Source organism: Hemicordylus capensis, chromosome 4 (assembly GCF_027244095.1).
Source record: "Hemicordylus capensis ecotype Gifberg chromosome 4, rHemCap1.1.pri, whole genome shotgun sequence".
Lineage (NCBI taxonomy): Eukaryota > Metazoa > Chordata > Lepidosauria > Squamata > Cordylidae > Hemicordylus > Hemicordylus capensis.
Genome location: NC_069660.1, coordinates 67,593,494 through 67,618,723, shown reverse-complemented (window position 1 = coordinate 67,618,723; position 25,230 = coordinate 67,593,494). Strand labels below are relative to the sequence as shown.

Sequence of the window (25,230 nt, the reverse complement as noted above, 5' to 3'; positions counted from 1 at the left end):
AGAACTTCCCAGGATATGTTTAGAGAAAGCTTCACATAGGATTTAGCAAATGGGAAGTACAAGCACGCAGCCCTTAATCTTCTGTCCTTTCACAAACACGTCTGTCATTTCCTTCTTGCCATCTCACAGACTATTCCCTCCTGAGCTTGGATAATTTGTTGACATTTCCCTCCCCTTCCCTTTGATACTGTTTGTGACCTGCACAGCTTGAGAACTCATCACTTCTCTGGTGCCAAGTAAAATTGTGTCTGCTCACAATCCTGTCCTATGGATGTTCCTTGGAAGTAAATCCTATTGAGCTCAATGAGACTTACTCCCTAAAGTGTGTTTAGGACTGCAGCCTTAGAGAGGAAAAGGCAAGCAGATATTCATCTGAGACTGACCTGTCTGCCCCCCAAAATGAAGGAAGACCAAGTAGTGTGGTATAGACGGTGATATCCTTTCATTCTGAGCTCTCTTGATTTTGAGTCCTTAGATGAGGGACAAGCTGACGGCACCAATCTAGCAAAGTTATGCAGTTTTAAGTCCCACTGATTTCAGTGGGAGAGTCAAGCACATGCTTACATCTCTTATGGGATGCTTTTAAAAAGTGCTTAACTTTGACTGGATTGTGCCTTCAGTTATTAACACCGGTGTCCTTTCCAAGATTGGTAAGATGCGCCACATAAGTTGTGTTACAGTTTTATGGATTTTTCATTATCCTGCTGTGATGCTTTAAACAACTTTTTTGTGGATAAAATCTCTTGCATTCGAGCTGACTTGGACTCCATGGTTATGGCAGGGTCAATTGCAGAGGTGTCCAGTATCTCTCCTGGTTCAATTAGAATGGATCAGTTTCAGTTTGTGACTCCTGAGGATGTGGCCAAACTCCTTAGAAGTGTTCGGCTTACCACTTGTTGTCCTTTGGAGCCATGCCCAACATGGCTTATAACATCGAGCAGGGAGGTCCTTAGAGATGGCCTAGTTGACTTCATAAATGCCTCACTGAGGGAGGGCAGGATGCCTCCATGTTTGAAGGAGGCAATTGTGAGACCTTTGCCTTAGAAGCCTGCCCTAGAGCCTTCAGCAATGGATAATTATAGGCCAGTCTCCAACTTCCATTAGGTGGGCAAGATAATTGAGAGGGTGGTGGCTGATCAATTCCAGGCAGTTTTGGATGATATTATCTAGATCCATTTCAAACTGGCTTTAGTGCAGGCTGTGGGGTGGAGACAGCCTTGGTCTGCCTGATGGACCAAGGAATCTCTTCCAAGGAATGGACAGAGAGAGTGTGATGCTGTTGATTCTTTGGGACCTTTCTGTGGCTTTTGATACTATCGACCATGGTATCCTTCTGAATTGCTTGGGCGATTTGGGAATAGGTGGCACTGAACAGAAGTGATTCTGTTCCTATCTCTCTGGTAGATTCCAGATGGTGTCACTCGGAGATAGCTGCTCTCTGAAATGAGAGCTATTGTTTGGTGTCCCTCAGGGCTCCATCCAATCTCTGATGATTTTTAACATCTACATGAAACCGCTGGGTGAGAGCATCAGGAGATTTGGAGCAGGGTGTTATCAATATGCTGATGACACCCAAATCTATTTCTCCATGACACTATCCTCAGGAAATGGCATAACCCCCTAAATGCCTGCCTACAGGCAGTAATGGACTGGATGAGGGATAATAAATTGAAGCTGAATCCAAGCAAGACGGAGGTACTCATGGTAAAGGGTCATACTTCGAGGGACATAATAGATCTTCCTGTTCTGGATGGGGCTGCACTCCCCCCGAAGGAACAGGTACATAGCTTGGGAGTGCTTCTGGATACAGGCATCACTCCGGTTTCTCAGGCTGAGGCTATGGCCAGGAGTGCTTTCTATCAACTTTGGTTGATAGGACAGCTGTGTCAGTTCCTTGAAGATAATGATCTCAGAACTGTGGTGCACTCTCTGATAACCTCTAGGCTTGACTACCGCCATGTGCTGTATGTGGGGCTGCCTTTGTATGTAGTTTGGAAACTTCAGTTGGTTCGAAATGCAGCCGCTAGATTGGTCTCCGGGATGTCTCAGAGATACCATATTATGCCTGTTTTAAAGCAATTGCATTGGTTGCAAATAGGTTTCTGGGCAAAATACAGAGTGCTGGTAATTACCTTTAAAACCCTAAACGTCTTAGGGCTGGGTTACCTGGAAGAGTGCCTTCTTCTGCATGATCCCCACTGCACATTAAGGTCATCAAGTGAGGTCTGTCTCTAGATGCCGGCAGCTCATCTAGTGGTGACTCGGGAGTGGGCCTTCTCTATAGTCGCTCCTGAGCTGTGGAATGCACTCCCTATAGATATTTGTGGTTTAACAGCTTTAGTAAGGTGAAGTGTGCCATTGAGTCAGTGTCAACTCCTGGCAACCACAGAGCCCTGAGGTTGTCTTTGGTAGACTACAAGAGGGGTTTACCATTGCCTCCTTCCACACAGTATGAGATGATGCCTTTCAGCATCTTCCTATACTGTTGCTGCCATGCCCGATATAGGTGATTCTTTTAGTCTAGGGGAAACTTACCAGTGGGGATTTGAACCGGCAACCTCCAGCTTGCTAGTCAAGTCATTTCCCTGCTGCACCATTAGGTGGCTTTGCAACCTTCAATAGAGCCCCTAAGTTACATTTTTTTTAGCCAGGCTTTTAGTAATCTCTGAATGTTTTAAATTTTTAATTGCTGTTTAAATTTTAATTTCTGTAATCTTTGAATGTTTTAAATTTTCTACTTTCTGTTTTAATAGTTTGTTTTGTTTTTATTGTGTTTGTTTTTGTGAACCACCTAGAGCCTTTGGAATCAGGTGGTATATAAATTAAATAAATAATGATGATAAAAATAATAATGTGGCAAAGTCAGCTATTGCCTGTGGAAATTCTAATAACTAGTCAGTCCCTAAGGAAACTTTCAGACTTTCTGAACTTGCCTCCCTGTCTTTCTAGGGAAGACAGAGCAATCAAGAGCACCAGCCATACCCCGCAGGGAGTGAGCAAACGGAAATCTTCACGTGCAGCTTGTATAAGTCCTCTTCCTTGGTTGTTCCTATTCTCTTCCCTGCAAGCACTTCAGAATGGAGGGGAGGGGGATCTAAGATCACTTGAATCCTTTGCCGCCTGAATCTTGGCCCCTCAAGCCCACTCTTTGCTGAGTGACCATGTCTTTCTAAATTACCCTGTGCAGGTATAAAAAAGCTAGTGAGCCCATTCTCATGATTGGAGAATGGGCTAGAATGGGGCCAGGGGAGGAAGCTGCGGAAAGCTTACCTCCTCTGCAGATGAACCTGTTCATATTGCTGGGCGGCCGGATCAGCCACCCAGATGATTGAGCAGGGAGACATGGGGACTGGGATGCCCCCAGAAGAGCTTCCATAATACACTGTGCAAGTGTGCATATGGGGAGCTTCCTGATGCCAGTCGGGAGGCTACTTGTGTATAGATGCCATGCAAAGCCGCGTAGCACTGACACATGAGCATTTAGCCCACTCTTTGGGCGCCCTTGCAGCCAAAACCCAGGCTAAGCAGTAGGCTCCCTAGGCAGGCTTGCCACCACGCGGTACACACGTGCACCGAAAATAGGGCTGGGCTTCCTTAGCCTGGTTTTTGGTGCGTGTTTGAATAGCTTCAGTCTCTTACAAAAAAGCCAGTGTCTCTTGTGAGGCAGTGCCCCATTCTCACAAGAGCTTTCCTCATCACCTGCCCACAATTCTGAGGTGGAAGCATCATCAGTCTTAGGTGGGTATTGCCCGCTGGAATACCCACCTGGGTATTTCATCTTTGGACAGCCTCCATCTTTGGGCACTGGTGGCTCAGAGCATGGACACAGCCGTATGTGCAGATCTGTGAATTGAGGGCCTTTTTAAAGCAAGTGTATTCTCCTCTTTCCCTCATCCAATTGCCTTGGTCCCTCCTGTCCCACCTACTCACCTGCCAAGTGCAGCATGGAAGGGAGCAAGGCTAGATGAGGATGGCACAGATGCCAAGTGAGAGGTTAGCTCTGTCCAATCACCCTAGAGGACCTGACAGTCACATGCAATCCCCTCTCCAGATGTCCTGTACCTGGGGGTGGGTGCTAGCCTGTAGTTTTAGACCCTAATAGGCCAAAGCACTTTTCTTCTTCCTCCGTGAATTCAAGGATTCAGAATGCTGCTGCTGTCTGACATCTCCAGCAGGTTACTGGAGGGGGAGCAGGGCCTGTTACATTAAGTGCCAGGTGTGAAAACAGAGGACCCGGCTGCTGCCAGTTTACTTAACCGAAGTGAAATGGGTGGGATGTAAATAATTAGTGATGGCATTGTCAGCTGCAGAGTAAACTTCATCTGCCTTTCATCCATGTGAGCTGTCGGGTCAAGATCAGACAGAAACGTGGCTCTACAGCTGCTGCTGCACATCAAAAGAGGCTCCTCAGTGGCAAAAGCAAATAGACAGGAATGTTTTTCCTCTTGCTTGCTCCGAAGGATGTGAATCAGCTTGCTCATTTCTCTCTTTGCCCGCCATGCTGGTGTTTGTTTATTTTTATTTTATTTTATTTTATTGAATTTCTGTACCGCCTGCTATATAAATCTCTAGGCGGTATACATATTAAAACATAATATAAAATATAAAACATTTCAAATTCATAAAACAGATAAAAATCACAATAGATTAAAAAACCCATGAAAATTTAAAATTTAAATTAAAAGCCTGGGGAAACAGGTATGTCTTCAAGATCCTCCTAAAAACAAACAGAGAAGGAGATGCTCTTTTTTCAGCAGGGAGTGCATTCCAAAGCCCTGGGGCAGCCACAGAGAAGGCCTGCTCCCAAGTCGCCACCAAACGAGTTGGTGGCAACCATAACCGGACCTCTCCAGATGATCTGAATAGGCGACAGGATTCATGACAGAGAAGGTGCTCTCTTAAGTACCCTGGATCCAAGGCAAGCCATTAAAGGCTTTATAGGTAATAACCAGCATAAACTTATTGTGTTGCTGCAATCAGTTTGTCAGAATACCTGAACTGGAATACCTGAAATACCAAACTAAAGGAGCTCTCATTAGGTTAAGCCAGAGGTTCCCAACTTAGGGAACTTAGGAACGTAGATGTTACTGGACTACAACTCCCATCATCCGTGTGCTCCCTGTATGTTCACTGGGAACTGGAGGGTTCTGGCTTACTGAATTGGCAGCAACGGTGTGAATGCACCCTGCATATATGAAAAATCCTCCTTCCTGCAGCACCAGTCAAGCAGCAAGGATGCTGAAAAGCAGCATGGCATGGAACTGGGTAGGAATCTATCTAATATTAGTACTGACAGCCGTTGTGTGGTGTATTAGTTAGAGTGCCAAGGGTGGGACTAGAAGATCTGAGTTCAGTCCTTACTCAGCCATGATGTTCATTGTGTGATCCTAGACCAGTCACTATTTCTCAGCCTAATATATTTCAAAAGGTTGTGGTGTGGAAAATGTACGTGGGGGTGGAATCTGTGTGTGCTTTCCTGAGCCCCTTGGAGGAAGAGCAGCTCATAATGTAATAAATAAATGAAATATCTCAACATTCTTTTCAATATTCCATCCCATTTTCCCCAAATTCTGTCACGTTGTAGCATGAACAAAAATTAAAGCCAGGGTAGGGCTATGTAGCTGGAAACAGGTGCAAATTCCTGATGCCTGTGGTCAGCCAAGACAGCCTTCACCCCCATGGTATCCCAGAGTGCATCACTTTATTTCTCACATAAAGGTGAATAGTTGCCAATCACCCCATGGGGGGGGGGGAGTGAGGTTTCAATAAGGACAAATCCTATCCTATACCCTGCCAATAAGGAGGGTATTCACTGGTAAGATTACCACAGGATGATGTAATGGGGGGAAATAAAGTAAAGTGTGCCGTCTAGTTGGTGTCGACTCCTGGCGTCCACAGAGCCCTGTGGTTTTCTTTGGTAGAATACAGGAGGGGCTTACCATTGCTTCCTCCTGTGCAGTATCAGATGATGCCTTTCAGCATCTTCCTATATCGCTGCTGCCCCATATGGGTGTTTGCCATAGTCTGGGGAACTGGCAACCTCTGGCTTGCTATTCAAGTCATTTCTGGCTTGCTATTCAAGTCATGAGAACCAGCGTGGTGTAGTGGTTAGAGTGCCGGACTAGGACCGGGGAGACCCGAGTTCAAATCCCCATTCAGCCATGAAACTAGCTGGGTGACTCTGGGCCAGTCACTTCTCTCTCAGCCTAACCTACTTCACAGGGTTGTTGTGAAAGAGAAACTCAAGTATGTAGTACACCTCTCTGGGCTCCTTGGAGGAAGAGCGGGATATAAATGTAAAATAATAATAATAATAATTATTATTATTATTATTATTATTTCCCTGCTGTGCCATTAGGGAAATACACAACACATTTCTATGGGTCTTCCCATATATCTGTGGGGGCTTTCCAGTATAAGCCCCGCTTTCCACACATATCTTGTCTGTTATAATGATGGACATTTTACTAAACACGTCAGCAAAACTGACCCATCATGTATCATGAAAGAAAAGTCCTAGAGGGAGCAAACTGTATGGCAAAGCAGAAGATTTGCTTGGTAGTCCGTCTCAGAGGCCTAGTAAAAGCAATATATCAGGGGGGAGACTGGATTCTTCGCCCTAGCCATTAAAGGTGCAAAGAGCATTTGAATGTTTTTCTTGCACCATGCCCTGTGGTTCATTCAAGGCAGGGAGGGATTGCCAGCGAACAATTATTTCTTGAACTGGAAATACTGTACGCTCAAGTAAATTTCAATTGTTGTTAGTGAGAATGTCCACTAGATGTCCCCAGAGCTTCACAAGAATGTAAAACTTAAAGCAGTGCTGGTTCCTGTTATAGACTTTTTTGAAACTAATTTTAGCTACCAGTCCGACTTTTTTGGAAATCTTGGCAACTAGGACTATAAGGTCCTAGTTGGTTTCAGTATTTTTAGAAAGTGATTTTGAAGTTCAGGCTAAAAAATTGCAATTGACATGAGACACACTAAAACAACAGCCAGCATGGAATAGTGGCTAGAGTGCAGGACTAGGACCGGGGAGACCTGAGTTCAAATCCCCATTCAGCCATACTTGCTGGGTGACTCTGGGCCTGTCACCTCTCTCTCAGCCTAACCTACTTCACAGGGTTGTTGTGACAAGAAACCTAACTATGTACGTATACCGCTCTGGGCTCCTTGGAGGAAGAGCGGGATATAATTGTTAAAAAAAAAACACCTCCCAAAAACAGCTCGGGGCAGGGGAAATTCAGAACCCCCACAAGTTCACCTTACTTTTTCTGAGGCTGGGACTAAATGTTATTTGGCAGATGCAAGTAATATGAGTTTAAAAAAAATAAAATAGAAGCAGCCACAGAAGGCTATGATCAGTAGCAGATGGTTTCTTGAAATTTTCTCCTCCAGTCATTTTTCTGCTCAAAATGTCCCTGGGCTGCTTTTTCCATCCACAATAGACAAGCAGCCTGAGGAAGCTGCTTTGGGTGGGGAACTGGCTGGAGAGGAGGACCAGCTCAGGCAGCCCTCCCTCCCATTATTCTTCTGCTCCCATTTTCAACCTCTGGTGTCTGCATAGTTGGTGGACCCATTGCTGAATCACAAACTAGAAATTAAAGCAAGCTGCAGTCCTAAGTAAGCATGCTTCTTTGAAGTCGACTTCATCCAGAAGGATTCACTTCATAGAAAAAAATACATTTTGGATGGAAACATTAATGGAAAACACACAGTTAGGCCAAATTCAGACGAAATTGGAAACCAGAGGTCCCTTCACCTCCAGTTTCCGAAGCCGCATGTCCAAATTTGGCAATCCAGAGTTAAGGGCGAAACAGGACCTGTGGTTTCCTTCACCAAACTCCATTCTGAACCACCAGTCACAGTGGAGTTTTGCCACCGTTAACCTTGTGGTGCCCTTAACCTTTGTGGCGCCAGCATTACATCCAAATGCTGACACTGCAGTTCGGGCCCCATGGAACCTGAGCTGAGGGAAGAGCTCCTCCCTCATTCTGGCCTGATTGGCTGCACCTCTGTCCTTCCATCAAGAAGGAAGCCCACACAGCCAACTGGCCCACCTTTCTGCAGTCTCGCTGACTGCAGAGAGGCCCCTTTCCCCAACATCTGGGCATGGATGGGAGAGCAGGGGGAGGGGCGTGCGGAGCCACAGGTCCATTGGACCCGCAATTCTGCATTACATATGAACTGGGCCACAATTTCTCATTCAGAAAGCTAATGTGTGGGACAAAGCTCAGCCCCACCCCATGCATTTAATCCCTTCGATGCCCCCATTCCCTTTTTTCTGGTGTTGCCACTGTTGTGTTGCCCATAATTACAGTTTCATCTTTCTTCTAAGTGCCTGGGGCGGGGGTGGCAATTGCCCCATGCCCAACACATGGAGAGCCCCCATCTAAAGTATGGTGCAGTATTTGTAAATATCAGATTGAGCCTTTCCATTCAAGGAGTAAAACCAATCAGTTAACATATAGCTCCAAGATCAAGACTGATATTCCGGTATTTGGGGTTATTACATCAACACAGAATGCAGTGGCTGCCATACTGCACAACGTTACACATGTGGTGGAATGTAACATTTGCACAGTTGCACAAGCGCAAAAATGGCATGAATTGAGTTGTGCAACAATGTGGCCATTATATATATATCAGCCATAGTGTTGCACAGTTCTGTGCCAATTTTGTGTGTGTACAACTGTGCAGACATTATGTTCTACCGTGTGAGTAACATTGTGTCAGCCAGAGATACTAAAGTGGGAGGGGGAGGCCCTCAAATGAACAGTCTGCCCCCAGGCCTCTCCGAGTCTTAAAAAGGGCCTGTTTCTTTCCCATCTTAATCAACTTTGTGTGAGAGAGCGCATCACATGGCTTTAAAAGGGGCTTAGACAAATTCATGGAGGACAGGTCTATGAATGGCTAGTAGTCTGATGGCTATAGGCCACCTCCAGCCTCAGAGGCAAGATGCCTCCAAATACCAGTTGCAGGGGAGCAGCAGCAAGAGAGCGGGCATACCCTTACCTCTTGATGGTGCCTTCTCAGAGGCATCTGGTGGGCCACTATGGGAAACAGGATGCTGGACTAGATAGGCCTTGGGCCTGATCTACAGGGCTGTTCTTATGTTCATATTCTCACAGTCCTCTAACTAAGAGGTTATTTGGTTCTATCTGTATAACCAAGATGACCAGGGTGTCCCGTCTGTGGAGCCATCATGCCCCTCATCTAAAGGTGACCTCCTAGCTGAAGGCATGCAGCAAGGGTTTATGCAATCATTTTCATGATACAAAGAAGAGAACATACCTGTGGCCGAACGCTTGGGGGAGATGAATATATTGGGTTGTGCTGATTAAAAGCAGTTGTTTCTAACTGACTCAGAGAGCAGATTCACATCAGTCTATCTCTAGCTAAATGGAATTTTTTAATTTTCCACATGGATTTGTGGTTTCACTCTTGGAGAAACATATGATGGTACTGGTGTTTTGTAAATGCTGTAAGCAGTGCTCCTTGATTAGTCATAAAAATGTACAATATTTCCTATCAGCAATGAAGGAACCCCCCAGACAAATATCAAACAAACCTGTGTGGCTATCGTGCCATCAGAAATGGGCCTGAGCTATGCAGCAGCATTCCATATAAATGGTTAAAGCTGGTGAGGCAGAATTCCGTGCAGGACTGCAGAGGACCAGTTTTTGCGAGTCTTTAGGCCGTTTGGAATACTGCAGCGTTAACAATGATAGAACTTGTGTTTATCCTATATAAAGAAGCTTGTAAAATTCCACAGGACTAGCATCAGGGGTTGGCATCAGCCAAGGCCCCAGCGTCCTCTGAAGGCCCACCACCGATACCACCACACAGCTACAGCCTCTCTCTCTCTCTCTCTCTCTCTCTCTCTCCTCTAGGTGATGGTGGGATTGGGCATCCGCCAGCCCTTGGTGCCACACTGCCTAGTGGAGGACTTACATAGAATCTTGTGGAAGGGTGCCTGAAATCTGGAGGAAGTCCTGAATTTCCATGCACAGTGAAACTTCTAGAGCCTTTCTTACACAACTGAAGGGTTTAATCCAATTCTTATTCTACCCACCAGCAAAGTGGACATAGAACATTAATATTAACATTGAACAGGATATCTTATCTTAGGGATGGACTAGATCAGGAGTGGCTAACCTGAGGCTCTCCAGCTGTCATTGGACTATAACTCTTATTATCCTCAGCCACAATGGCCAATAGTAAGGGAAGATGGGAGCTGTAGTCCAGCAACGACTGGAGAGCCTCTAGTCTAGATGATCCGTGGAGTCAATGGTTCTAGAGCAGGGACCAGTTTGGAAAAGAGGTGCTCTGTCTATCTATCTATCTATCTATCTATCTATCTATCTATCTATCTATCTATCTATCTATCTATTACAAACTGAACTCTGTCTTTTGAAATTGGATACACAGAAAGGCAGCGCTTTTGTCTCTTCTTTACCATTTGTACCACCTCAGTGTTATTTGAAGGGCTCTAGAGGGCACTCTGTTTATCATCAGTGAAGTCTGATAAGGCAGGAGTCTTGTTTGGTGCTTCCAGAGGGCTGCAGAAGTATATCTAGATCATAGCCCTGTTGACTTCAGAGAAGGAAAATTCTCACAGAACATGAAAGTTAGAATCTATCACAAACAATGCTGAGGTTAGCAGTCTCAGTTCATCATAATAGGAAGACATGGTTCTCAAGGCTACATCTGGGGATTTCACTTTCCTCTGTGTTCTCGCACCTCTTCCTTCATTTTTAGCCCAGACTTAAAGTCACGAAGGGCCCGGGTCCTCCCAAAGATTTTAAGGAAGTGTTAGAGGATGTGTGTCTGGGCATGGAAAAGAGGAAAGGTGGTAGCAAGCATGACATCCTCTTAGCTAAGCAGGGTCCATCCTAGTTGCATTTGAATGGGAGACCACATGTGAGCACTGTAAGATATTCCCCTCAGGGGATGGAGCTGCTCTGGGAAGAGCAGAAGGTTCCAAGTTCCTTCCTGGGCTTATCCAAGTTAGGGCTGAGAGAAATTCCTGCCTGAAACCTTGGAGAAGCCGCTGCCAGTCTGTGAAGACTACACAGAGCTAGATAGACCAATGGTCTGACTCAGTATATGGCAGCTTCCTATGTTCCTATGGTCACCATGAAGTTAGCTTCCAACAGCCTCCTCAAAGATATTTTTAGACTTTATGACCTGTTTTAATCTGCAGCTAAGATTGTTTGAAATAGTAAAATACCTACTTTGGGAACTGGCCAGCCCCAAGGGTTTCCCAAGATCCCTAATCACCCTTGAGCTCTTCTCAGAAGAATCCATCAAGCCCCCATGCTGTTCTCAATGGATATATTTGCTCAATACTACCAGGACTCTGTCAAGTTCCCCCTTTTATTATCCATTTTTCTAGGCAGCTCATTGGCTTGTCCAGTTATTCTTGCATCTCTTTTATTGTAATCTCTATACTCAGCCTTCACAACAGCCATACATTTTCCTCAAAGCCAAAAGGTCACTGAACATATGCATTGGATTGTTAACTCAGAACTGTAGAAACAAGAGACACTCCACAGCCTTGGGGTCTGAAAAAAAGGAGTATACATAATGATCTGTGTAATTGTATAATTGTCAAGGAACTTCAGTTTCATTCATGGGAACTGTGTTATTTTCACCACATGGGCATACTGAGATGGAGGAAACATTATAGGTCAATTCTTATGATCAAGACTGAACTGGCAAGATCATAGTTTTGCCACTGAATGTTGGGTGGTGGAGTAAGGAGGAGGAGCACATGCTCCTGATTCCCTGTCCTCTGTCTAGGTCAGGGATCCTCAACGTTGGGCCGCCAGATGTTCTTGCCACTGGGCCTGGGGATTATGGGAGTTGAAGTCCAAGAACATCTGGGGGCCCAACGCTGAGGATCCCTGCTCTAGGTGGTAAAAAGGTCCGGGAAGTGATCATGTTGGAAAGGTCCATTGTGGTTGCTCGGAGTGTTGGGCAACCAACATCAGCCATCCTTTTTCAGTTCTGAGATCACCAATGTCAGATGCTGCATCAAACAACCACAATCGACCACTCCCCCCAATAACTTCCTAGTCCTTTTCATCTACCCAATGAAGTGCAGTTGACCAGGAATGTGCACATATGCCTCTTCCACCCTCCACCACCCAGCATTCAGTGGCATAACTAGAATCACTGGATTGTGAGAACAAGGTTTGGCGATCAAACCTTGATCTATTTTGCCACATGTAGATGCACAGAGAAACAAGCATGGCCAGTGAGTTTCCCAAAGTTTATATGTTTGGTGAAACACAAATACAGAATCCTCACATGGCTTCACCCCCTCTTGCCCACAATCTTGGTAAGGTGAATATCATGTGTACAAAAAAGCAGTTTTTAATCTTCCTTTCCCAGGCTAAATATATCCAGTTCTTTCTCTGGTTTTCCTCATGCATCTCTCCCTCTGTTAGGTGTGCAATTGAATCATGGCAGGAAAGCAGAGAGGATGTTTTGCCTGCTGGGTGGTTATGTACCACGGAAACGGATTTTTCAGAGGTACTCCCTGCCAGCATCTGCGTCATCTGCTGATTCTGTGAGCTCAGTATGGGCAGAGGATTAGTACAGACAGCTCTATCAGCCTGCCAGAGGAAAATCTGCCTTTGTATTGTACTCTTTACTAAGCTCTTGCTAGAGCTCCTGTCATATGAGAAACCCTGAATAAAAGCAGCAGCATTCCAAAAGAAGACAAGAGGCTTAGGTCGTTTACACTCCAGATTGGTTCTTGGCTTCTTGCTAAGCTGCCATACAGCTTCCTCCACCCCTTCCTCCCCCTTATAACTTGTTCAGCACAACATGGGCTGAGATTATGATAGCTAAATCTCATTTCCCTTGTACTCCAAGTAGTTGTATTAATAAATGGCCTGGTTCACAGAGTCGTTCAAATCTAGATTTAATGTGGGTTACCAACATTAGTGTGATTGTTTGAACCCACACCAAGATAGTTTATGGCTCAAGATGAATCTGAACTTCCTGCCATAGTGTGGGGTCACACAATCATACTAATTTTGGTAACCCACATTAAACCTAGATTTGAATGACTGTGTGCCATTGTACGTGAGAAGATGGAATGTTGATCCCAGTGAAAGCATGCAAGTTATCCTCATCCAACATTATGGTCACAGGAAGCAATGTAACTCAGTTAACTTCTTTTCTCTTATGTTTGCTCTCTGTAGTATGTATCCTGTTCCCATGAAGATATCCTGGCCATGATCCAGCCAAAGTTAAGCACTTTTAAGTCCTATTTATTTCAGAGGAAGAGATTTGCGCACATGCTTAACTTTACCATTAAAATCACTGGGACATCAAAGTTTCATTAGGGATCAGCCAGCAAGTGTCTGCAGCATAACAGCATCTGATTCATTGGCTCAGTTCAGATGTACAAGTTAACTGGAGTAAAGCATGGCTGAGGTTTCCGTTCTTAACTCCAAATTGCACCACAGACATTCACCAAACTGTGGCCAACCAAACTCCAATTGAAGGAGAGGGGATTCCCTCCCTGCTGCTCAGCTGCCATGGCACATTCCCACCACTTCTTTGAGTTTGGAATCAGCACGAAACCGTGGTTATAGCTGAGTCAGCATTTGGGTGGCAAAACGTCAGTTGTTGGCAGCGAAACTTAGAGATAACCAAAGGTTCCAACTGGAGTTTGGCAAGGCGAACCAGAGTTGGCTTTTTTAAACCACAGATATAACTGTGGTTATCCTGTATGTCTGAACTCAGCCTTTGGTATGCTATAAACACACATATATTTAAAAGAGAACTCAAAAAGTATTCTCAGCATACATTTTGTATGTCAATCTGTCTTTACTTACTACATTTGTATCCCACCCTTCCTCCAAGGAGCATTGGCAGCAGCGGTCTCTCTAATGAGTGCACATATGCTCGCGCTCACAAGTTTTTTTTAATGTCTGCTCAGTTAATTTTAGATCCCACTCAGGTTGAATTAGGACGGCCACATTCTGAATGGATGTGCGCACACGATGCCTTGATACTGCAGCCTAGAACAAAACTCATTCCATGCACAGATGAAAAAAACTTAGAGAGAACACTGGTTGGCAGTATATATATAGTCTTTCCCCCCTTTCATTTTATCCTCACAACAGTCTTGTGAGGTAGGTTAGGCTGAAAGCGCGTGACTGGCCCTTGGTTATCCAGTGAGCTTCATAACTGAGAGAGGCTTTGAACCTGGGTCCCCCCAGTTCTAGTCCAGCGGTGTCTTAGCCCGGATATTCCATAACAAGCTCTCAAAATACCGTATGAATATAGATTTTAATTGTGCTACGTACTAATAACTACCCAGAACTGCAAATGACCCATCATACAGCATTTGGATAACACAGTGACAGTTTTAACTTCTGAGCTGAAGGGGGAAACGGTATATGAAATACAATAAAAATTGCAGGCAAGAAGCCACACACGCATTGTTGTTGTTGTGAGATCTGTGAATGCTCTTATGGGCTGAGTCCATAACATTCCTATTCCAGAAACACTGTGTATATTAAGCTCAGTCCAGGTTTTAAAGATGGTCCCTTGTGGGCAATAGTTTAAACCTAAATGCTGGGTATGAACTATTTTAAACATACGTGTGTGTGTGCTTGTGGGTGAACACTGTGAGTGTGAATGTGCACTGCGGGGACTGAAATCCTGGTCCCTGTGCAGAATGCCTCCACGTAAGTGGATTTCTTAGCAACCACCTTTTTAGCCTTCAGCCCTCTAGCAGAAGCAATGTGCAACTCCTGTTGCAGGAACTGTCAATTAGTGCATTAAATTCGACAACTGGGTATTCTCTCACAGACAGAGGTGATTCGCTACCCAACTGTATGATTAGGAAGCTCCCTAGAAATTCATTCAAGATACCTTGATCCCTACACGCCCAGAAAGCTAATGTCACAGCTAGGACTGTTTTGCATTGCAGAAAGACTCCCACAGAAAGAAACTGAGAGTCATGGCACAAGTCACCTCCGGGTGGCTTTTCAACAAGCAATGGAGCACACAAGCTCTTGCTCTGTAAGATTTCGTTCTTAGTTGCTTCCATTGTTAACCTGTGAACAATACTTGGAAGAACCCAACAGAGGCTCTTATGATCCATTCATGAGCCATGTTCCTCTATTTCAGAGGAAGACACAAAGTGTCTCACAGTTGATAGGAGCTGCTCTTCCCCATCCTTGATGAAACATCCTACTACTGCTTTGTGGTAGAGCTAGAATGCTCCTCAGCCATTCAGAGTCGACAGTGGGAGGCCACGACAGGCTCATTAGGTGGTGGAAATCCATCGCACTTGGAAAGGTGACACTATCACAGGGAGGAGCCTCTGCTAGCTAACAGAGCTACAAAAACCACATAGCTACATAGGGCAAGGAGCTACCTTCTCCAAAACACACAGTGAAGGGAATTACAGAAAAGCAGCAGAGTGGGAGGGATGGTATAGGGAAGGTGTCAACTCCTCTTATGTTGAGTGGCATTGGCCCAGTGCTCAGAACTGCAGAGCTATTGCTTTCTTAGATATTTGTAGGCCTCTTTGTTTAGGCCGGGATTGGAGAGAGGCAGCTAGGAGTCAGAGACACACAGTGCTTCTACGGCATCACTCAGGCCTTGGTTTACTCCACCTATAGCCAGAAGACAGTTTTTTACCACAATGTTGGAGCAGGTGCATCGTGGTGTGGGCATAGGTGGCAAGCTCTCCCATTTGTTCTTCCCAGGGTGAAAGGCCTCAGCTGATTCCAAAACAGTTGGCTGATTCCCTGATAAGATAGAAAGAGCAAACATATGAGGACTGCTCAACGAACATTCAAACAGTCACTCATTTATTCAGTTGTAAAACACCCCAAGATGGAAGTTTGGGGCAGTCTACAATTTTGATAGATAGATAGATAGATAGATAGATAGATAGATAGATAGATAGATAGATAGATTCATTCATTTGAACATAAGAACAGCCCTGCTGGATCAGGCCCAAGGCCTATCTAGTCCAGCATCCTGTTTCCCACAGTGGCCCACCAGATGCCTCTGAGAAGCTCATAGAAAACAGGCTCTCTCTTGCCCTTGTTCCCCTGTAATTGGTATTCAGAGACATCTTGCCTCTGAGGCTGCAGGTGGCCTATAGCCACCCAACTAGTAGCCATTGATAGATAGTTACACCATAGATTTGTATAAGGGCATAATAGTAATAGCAGTTTTATTTTCAATTTATTTTCAATAGTATGGAATTTGCCTTTTTCACAGCTGCTGCGCACTGAGTCAACACTTTCAGCAAGCTGTCCACCACAACCCCAAGATCTTTCTCCAGGTCAGTCACTGACAGCTCAGACCCCATCAGCGTATATGTGAAGTTGGGGTCCCCCCACCCAATATGCATCAATTACATTTCCTTACATTTAACTGCATTCATTCTTTTATATGTTTAACAATTGTGTCCTTAAGTATGCTTTCCATCATTTTACCCGGCACAAAAGTTAAGTTAACCGGCACAAGTTAACCGGCACAAAAGTTAAGTTAATTTCCTAGATCCCCCCTGAGATCTGTTAACCGGCACAAAAGTTAAGTTAATTTCCCAGATCCCCCTGGAGCCCTTTTCGAAAATTGGAGTTACATTAGCTAGTTTCCAGTCGTCTGATACAGAGCCTGACTGCAGGGACATCTTTTTGTTAGGAGACCAGCAATTTCGCATGTGAGTTCCTTCAGGGCTCTTGGGTGGATGCCATCAGGCCCTGGCAATTTGTCAGTTTTTCAAGACAGTTTAGAACATCCTCTCTTGTCACCTCAAATAGGCCCAGCTCTTCAGCCTCTAAACCTGAGAAACTCAGTTCCAGAGTGGATATACCACTGGCCAAACAGGTGATGCCGTCCATGTGCTGGCTCAGTGCCTAGAGGCTGTCAGGACCTGGATGAGCCACAACAAGCTCAGGCTTAATCTCTCCAAGGCTGAGTTGCTTTTGTTCTGTTTGCGATCTGACCAATTGCCGTGTGTGTTTATCTCTTGACGGGGTTGTGCTTCCCTTGAGACAGATGGTTCATGATCTAGGGGTCCTTCTGGACTCGTGGCTCTTGCTCGAACAGCAGGTGGAGGCCGTGGCCAGGGGTGCCTTTGCCCAGCTTCAGCTGGTTTGCCAGCCTTTTCTCAACTGGCAGGCCCTGACAACAGTAACTCATGCCTTTGTTACCTCTCATTTGGATTACTGTAATGTGCTCTACCTAGGGTTCCCTTTGAAAATGATTAGGAAGCTTCAACTAGTTAAGAATGCAGTGACCCGTCTCCTTATGGGTGGCCATAGATTTGATAGTGTCACATCTCTTTTATGGCCACTGCACTGGTTGCCTGTTCACTTCCAGGTCCAATTCAAAGTGCTGGTTCTCACCTACAAAACCCTTATGAGCTTAATACCTGCATATCTCCGAGATCGCCTCTCTCGGCCAGTTGTATCCCGTTCTGTGAGGTCTTCTCAGCTAGCCCTTCTTAGTGTCCTGGGCCCTGCTGTAATGTGTGGTGCCTGGGCTCGTAGGAGGGCCTTCTCTGTGGCTGCCCCTCTTCTTTGGAACACTCTCCCCCCTGCAATTCGTTCAGCACCCTCCTTAGTTGCTTTAAAGACTCTTCTTAAGACCTACCTGTTTCGCCAGGCTTTTGCCCTTTAATTTTTTTAAAAATTGTTATTGGTATTTTTGTTGTTCACCACCTAGAGTCTTTGGAGGAGGCGGTATACAAGAAATGTTTAATAAGTAAGTAAGTAAGTAAGTAAATAAATAAATATATGGTCAGTGTCCTCTGCTGTGAAGACAGATGCAAAGAACTCATTACGCTTCTCTGAAATCTCCGTATCCTCCTTAACAATCCCTTTCACGCCCTCATCACCTAAGGGTCCAACTGCCTCCCTGACAGGTTTTCTGCTTCTGATATATTTAGAGAAGTTTTTGTTATTCCCCTTGACGCTTCTAGCAGTAGCGGCCGGTGTGCGCGCCACTGGTGCGGTGTGTGTGTAAATTAGAAGCATCAAATTAGAAGGTGCTTACTTCAGTTCTGGCAGCACCTGCTCCGAGCTGCAGTGCACCGCCTAGCACTCCCTGTGGCAGTGGATTGGCTCCGCCACTCACCTGGCTTCCGCGGAGCTGATCCACCACCAGCGGCCAGGTGAGTGGTGGAGCTGATCCCCTGCTGCAGGGAGTGCTGGGTGGCGTGCTACAATTTGCAGCAATTTGCTGGTGCTGTCGGAATGGATGTAAGCACCTTCTAATTTATGCTTAAAGGTGCCTCTTGTTTCCTCTTCTGAAGTCCAACACATCTGTGTTGGACTTCCTTAGCAATGCTCCACTCGCATATAAGCTGAATTGGATCACATTATGCTCACTGTTCTCCAATAGTTCTACATCTCACACCAGGTCCTGGGCGGCACTCAGGAGGATTAAGTCCGAGGTCATCTTCTCTCTGGTTGGTTCCGTGACCAATTGTTCTAAGGCACAGTTATTTAGTATGTCTAGAAATTTGGCCTCCCTGTCAATACCCGCACATGAATTTGCCCAGTCTATGTGAGGGTAATTGAAGTCAACTGCAGCTCTCTCTCTTTGACGACTCTCTGATTTTGCTTCTCCAGCGATGGGAGCCAATATGGCCGACGGATAGCTTCTCCAGCTCATGCGCAGCCTTTTGATCCAGAGGGCGATAACACATCCCTAGTAACACATTTCCTTCCAGTCCTTGTATTGTCACCCATAATGATTCTATGGTGGTCTTTGGTCCTCCTAGGTTTTCTAGTTTGTTGGATTCTATCCCTTCTTTAACATACAGTGCTACTCCACCCAGGGGTACACCTTGGCAACTTTGGCGCCCAGACCATCCCCGCCACGAGCCTCCCCAAACCATTTTTGGGGGCCTCCTGCCGCACCGAACCTCCATTTTGTTTTTTTTAAATTTCAGCCTCTGTGTGGCCAAGGGGTGGCTGCTGTGGGGTGAGCTCAGCAATCCTTCTTTCTCCCCTGCCCACTGGCGGTGGTGGCCGAAGTGACGCGGGGCCTGTCCATTTGGCCCAGTGTCTCTTTCTAACTGCGAGGCACACCTGCACAGTTGAGAGAGATCATCACAAGCCCGTGACATCATCCATAGCCAGGGTTAGGGTGCGCATGGGAACAGCCTCACTATTTCATACCAACAACAACAAAAAGATAATTTGTTCTGAAAGAAATCAAAATGACCATTGCAAAATGACCATTGCTTTTTGTGTGCTTTCACAACATTCATTATGTCCTGACTGCCTTAATCCTGTATACGTTAAAAACACTTCTGGGATCCTGCCTGGGAATTGTAATTCCGTGCCATGAAGTTGCTGAATGAATTCTCAGCAACCCCACAACATTACAATTTCCAGGATTCTTTGGGGAAAAGCTATGACAAGCTAAAGCAGTTGAATTTGTAGTGTTGGCATGTTCCCAGACTGGGAGGGAGAATACAATATTTGCCATGTTGAGGAAAGGGACCAATTTGAGAAAGAGTCCATTTTTCGTAACTCAGAAGAGATTTACGAAGCACAAAGAAAACATCTCTTAGACCTGGATATGGATTACTGGTGCTTCCCTCACTGCAGAAAGGAAATTGGCTTTAATTCTGCACTGAATTCATGTACAGAGCTACAGAGAGTTTTAAATTTATGTTCTGGCATGCCATCAGGTATTTAGACTATCAATTGCATTTGTATGTAGCACAAACTCTAGTTATCTTTAGTTCTCAAATTCTTAACTCGGTTTATCCTCCACTGTACTTCAACTCATATCTCTAACCCTTTCTCAGTTCACTTCATGAATGTCATGAAGTAGGATCAAAACTACAGAACTTTCATACAAGTATGTAAGCCAATCTGTAAAGTGTCACAGCACTTCTCTGTCTTTTGTGTAGCAGTAGTAGTCATTTTATTAAAATACTAGTTAAATGGCTTGCAGTTTGCAAGGATATCAACATCTTATGTCACTGTGACTCTAGTCTTTTCCTAGCTTTATGAGGTCTCATGACCCATGCTATCCAATGGGAGAATCCCCCCACCCCATTATCTGGGGCATTTCCCCAGGGTTTTATATTCTTTTAGGTCTGGAACCTACCTACAAAAATGGCATGTTTCTGTCTTTCGTGGTTTGGACTGGGAATTTCATGTCAGTCAGTCAGTGAGTCATTGAGGGCTTACAGTCTACAAGCATCTTAACTTCGTATATCTATCTCACTGTCTCTTATTATTTTTCTAGCTCTATGAGGTCTCATTCCCCATGCTTTCCAATGGGAGAGTCCCCCCTCCCCCATTTTCTGGAAAAGCAGTGGATTTTTCCAGGGTTTTGGATTTTTTTGGTAATCTGGGCAAGATCTGGAACCTACTTGTGAAAACTGCAAGTTTCTGTCTTTTGTGGTTTGATCTGGGAGTTTAATGTCAGTCAATCAGTCAGTCAGACAGTGAATGAGTGAGGCTCAAGCAGATTTATATTATAGATAGTTTCATGAACTATAGAATTATTTCACCTTAAGGGAATGGACAGAAACCATCCTCACCTAGTCCTCCAGCTATGATGATTCTTCCTTTCAAGTAGCCAGAAATGAAATCTGCTCGCCGTTTCTTCAGGAAGGAAGAGCGCTCAATCTTCATCCAACCTCCTAAAATTAGTCAGATTACCTCTTAATCAACATTTTACATTCAATAGCCATTTGGCCTCACTACTTAAAGGTTTGAGTCCATCCATTTAGGCTTAAATAGAGAAAATGGCTCCCTGTCCCACCACATTTGTCAATTATTATAGCTAAGAAGACTGGGGCTGACATTCAGATTAACAGCACACTGATGCAGCAAACATGCAATGTGCACTACAGAGGAGGGGCAATTTTTGTCAGTCTCCCCTTGCTTTTGAAGCCCACTGTGCCTCCCAAATGTTTCTCCCTCAGGAACACAGTTTTCAGAGACACATTGTAGGGGTGCACAGTGAGCTTTGGAGAGAAGAGGAGATAGTTGAAAATTGCCCCGCCCCATAGCATTTACTGTGTGTTCACTACACTGACACTCCATTAGTTTGGATGTCAGCCTGTGTTATCACCAAGTACTGCTGTTGGGAATCGTAGGGAGGGGAGTGATGAGCGGCGAGCAGGAGCAGCGAGCAGGAGCTTTAAGAAAGAGGAGAGCAAATCCTTACCTGCTCTCTTCTGCCCCATGCAGCTTCCTGCTGGGGTGGCACACATCCCAAGTACCCACACACGGCACCAGCATGTACATGGAGTCTGTGCATGTGTGGGTGCCATTTGCGCGGTCAACACCATGGGACACTGTAGAGGGTGGCGTTGAGCAGGTATGGACCTGCTCTTCTCTTTCTTAAAGCTCCTGCTCACTGCTCTCCTCCCTGCGTCACCAAACCTGTGCTCAAACCTCGGTTCATACTCACCCTTACTCTCCAGATGTTGCTAAACTACAAATCCCATCATCCCCAGCTGTAATGAATTGTGGCTGAGGATGATGGAAGTTATAGTTCAGCAACATGTGGAGAACCACACCTTGCCTCCCTCTGTCATTGACTGTAGTCTTTGATTTAATCTTCAAGGTGAACACAGGAACATAGGAAGCTGCCATATACTGAGTCAGACCATTGGTCTATCTAGCTCAGTATTGCCTACACAGGCTAGCAGTGGTTTCTCCAAGGTTGCAGGCAGGAATCTCTCTCAGCCCTATCTTGGAGAAGCCAGGGAGGGAACTTGGAACCTTCTGCTCTTCCCAGAGTGGCTCCATCCCCTGAGGGGAATATCTTGCAGAATATCTTGCTCACACTTCTAGTCTCCTTTTCATATGCAACCAGCGCGGACCCTGCTTAGCTAAGGGGACAAGTTATGCTTGCTACCACAAGACCAGCTCTCCTCTCAAAGTGCCTCTTCTCTCAAAGTGCCACAAGACTCTTTGTTTTGTTAGCATTAGATGATTCTATCTGGAATGAATATCACCCTACCAACTTCCGGAAGCAGTCATCCAGACAGGAATACAGCCACTGCAAAAGAGAATTTCCAGTCTCCTCCTTGGATCGATCCAGAAGGATATCATTGTTGATGGAACTGAAAGTCACTGATTAGCCCAGGAAAATTAACAGGGTCACATTCTCCCTGTTCTTCTCCCAGCATGGGTTATCAGGGTGACCAAAACTGTTTCAGTGCCGAAGCTAGACAGAAAACCAGATTGAAATTGACTTAGATAATCAGTATAAGCCAAGAATGTCTGGAGTTGGATAGGAATCATCTGCTTAAGCACCTTGCCTCAAAAGTGTATTTTTACAACTGGCTGATCTGGAAAAGTCATCAGGGTCCAGAAAAGTGTTCCCCAGGATTAGCCTACATATATTTATACAGAAGGTAGATTTAATGTAAAGCTGAGGAGGAGTTGATGTGACAATTAGAAGAACAGATTTTCCTGCCACACACAGAATCTGTTGATTTTGTCATTAATGTAATGTTATCTCTAGACCTTGATGAAAGTGTGACAGCCACCATATCCATGAGCAATGACTGACTGGGCCAGGCGCTTCAGGTTTCACCACTGAGATAGGTAACAAAGGCTTTATAATTCATTAGCTAATGGCATAAATTAGCTAATGAGTTACATGAATATTTAATAGTGTGTGGTATGGTTAGAGGCTTCAAACATCTGTGACCACAATAGCAATTGTGTGTATTTATTACTGTTACACGCACAAGAGGCCAACTTGTGATCCTCAGAGTATGCACTATGGAAAACAGATAGAGATCCCACCACAACTCACCTTGCTCAATATCAAATATATCCACATTCTTCATAAATTTGGGCTGGCGGTATAACCTGCCTTGCCGTAACCCTGCAAGGCTGAAGATGTTGTTTTCTGTACATACAAAGCTGGAAAAAGCTCTTTTGCTGGGAATACTGGGAAATTTGGTCCATGATCTAGTCTCAGTGTCAAAGACTTCAAAGGCATTCACGGCATATTTGGATTGCCTTCCACCTGGTGTGAAAAAGATAATACAGTGAAGAATCCATTTGGCTTGACTCACTGACCTCCATCAAAATTTGGGCTTTTGGAGAATTTGAATGTTTTGGCAAGAACTATGGGATTGGACATTCTGTGCTTCCAGAAGACTTGTTTAGTTCCACCTTTATGTTATAGCTCTTGCTGTATGGTGGAGTAGTGCTGCAGGGATGGGCAGGGATGGAGTCCTGGTCCTGTTTCCCCTCCAGGGTCTCAGCAGAGTCACAAAGCTCTTTGCTTTCTAAATGGCAATAACATGCTGCTCTTGCTATTCCAACAGTTTGTTATATAACTGAATATTGGACTACAATTGATTTTATTACCATTCTTCCTGTCTTCTGTTACAAGGAGTATCGACAATCCAGACAGAAGGTTCAAGCCCTGTAAGATTAGGAAACTATCCTTGACTGCTTGTAACAGAACTGCACAAATTATTTGCATCTATACAAGTGGGGTGTGGGGTGAATGTGGCTATGGGGCTGTCATGGAGAGCACCTGCACTTCTGAATTTGCAACTACACCACTGGTGGTGTCCACTTTATTACAGAGCCTGATCACCTGTGTGCCCTGTCCTGGTTGCCCATGAGACAAGGCCAATCTGCAGAACTCTGGAAAGCTCAGAGGGTGCAAGTTGTTTTAGTGGATCCCCAGCTCCAACTGAGTCTCTTGGCCCAGACTACCTCCTTCAGGCAGCCTACAGACCTGGAGCTGAGCACACCACCTCAAGGGGACTCTCTCTGGGTCTGGGTTTGTGTTCTTCACTGCCCACTTCATCCTGGCTGCCAGGACCTGGGCCCTGCATGTCCGTCAGCAGCTGGTGTCAATGCCGGGGATTTTCCTGGCTTTCCCCCTGGACCTGAGTCCTGGCTGTTCCTTTTGGTGTGGGCCATGACACTATGAAGAGGTGTGGCAGAAAAATCCTACAGCATCATTTGGAGAAAACAGTGGCTCAGAACAGAAAAATACAGAAGGTGGACATCCTTGGACTAAAGCAGCTGGCAGGCGTCCACTACAACACTATAGCACTCTGACAGCACTGATGGCTTTGGCATGGGTATCAATGACACTCTCTTCTACTCAAAGTTCACATTGCTTGAACAGGATAAAGCAGGGGTGGGTCGACTGCCATCTTTTATAGTCTATTTCTCTGTACAGTGTTGTGTTTTGACCAGTGCTGATGAGGTTTCTTTAAGGCAGGCACGCTCATCTTAGGCCCCTCCCCCAGCTGTTTTTGGACAACAGGTCCTATAATCCTCAGCCACAGTCACCAATAGCCAGGGATTATGAGAGTTGTAGACCAACATCTGCAGGCGGGCAGAAGTTGAGTAGCCCTGCTTTAAGGGAAACAGAGCCCTCTTGAATCCCTACACCATCTTGGAAGTATGCATGGAATTCTGGGAAGTGTAGCCTTTCTAGTGTGCTTTCCCCATAGAGTCCAATAGCATGCAAAGATCATTCCTGTGGGAAATGGCTCTCACACTGAAGGGTTGGGGTTTTTTGTTTGTTTGTTTGTTTGCCTAAGTAGCCACTGTTTAAAGATAGAGATGATCTCTGAGTTGAGGCATAACTGTTGAGTGTCGAGTAATCCTGAATATGCTCTCCCCTTAAAAACATCAGAATTACACTTCTGCATCAGGTGAAGGTTTCTTTTTTTTTGCAAGAAACTCAACAACCATCAGATAGTCTACCAGAAGACCATGACCTCCTTTTTGTCCACTCAAGGTAGAGGGCCCCTAAACCAAACAATCAGACTTTCTGCTCATGGTTGTAGGGGTGCCATTGCAAATAATAGGCAAGTTACACTGGTAATGTATCCCCTTTTTGTAAGGGGATTGTGTAGGAATCATATCCTGTTGGTTCTTTATCACTATTTGTAGATAAACAAAGGCTGTTCATCTCCATCAGTTTGGTATATTGCACCACCTCTGCAGTTCAGAGTGGAAATGTTTCCTTATGGTAAAATAAACAAAAATGGTATGGTTCCCTGCACAAGTTTCAAAATGCGATTTGATTTCTGAAGTGCTCTTTTTATCATGCATGACTGCTAGAGTACTAGTGCTGTCAAAGAGCAGCAGTACACAAAAAAAGTCTCTTCATCACATTTGTAGTGTGTGGAAATGTTCATGCTTCAGGAGGGGGTGGTTTGAAATAGAGAAAATAATACAGTTTTTGGTTGTGAAGGGTAGCAGCTGG

The 25,230-nt window shown here is 45.1% G+C and overlaps 1 protein-coding gene across 7 annotated transcripts in view; it reads right to left on the bottom strand.

Moving 5' to 3' along the window:
* Window positions 1–13,926: 13,926 nt before the first annotated feature.
* Window positions 13,927–25,230, bottom strand: part of KLHDC8A (kelch domain containing 8A) — a 79,724-nt gene continuing 68,420 nt past the window's right edge. For all 7 annotated transcript variants that reach the window (XM_053248245.1, XM_053248243.1, XM_053248248.1 and 4 more), the window contains 3 exons: window positions 22,798–23,013; window positions 20,561–20,662; window positions 13,927–15,785 (listed from right to left, as the gene is read on the bottom strand). In XM_053248245.1, the coding sequence (XP_053104220.1) occupies window positions 15,592–15,785; window positions 20,561–20,662; window positions 22,798–23,013 (512 nt within the window). In that variant the 3' untranslated portion in view covers window positions 13,927–15,591. The remainder of the gene's footprint in view (window positions 15,786–20,560; window positions 20,663–22,797; window positions 23,014–25,230) is intronic.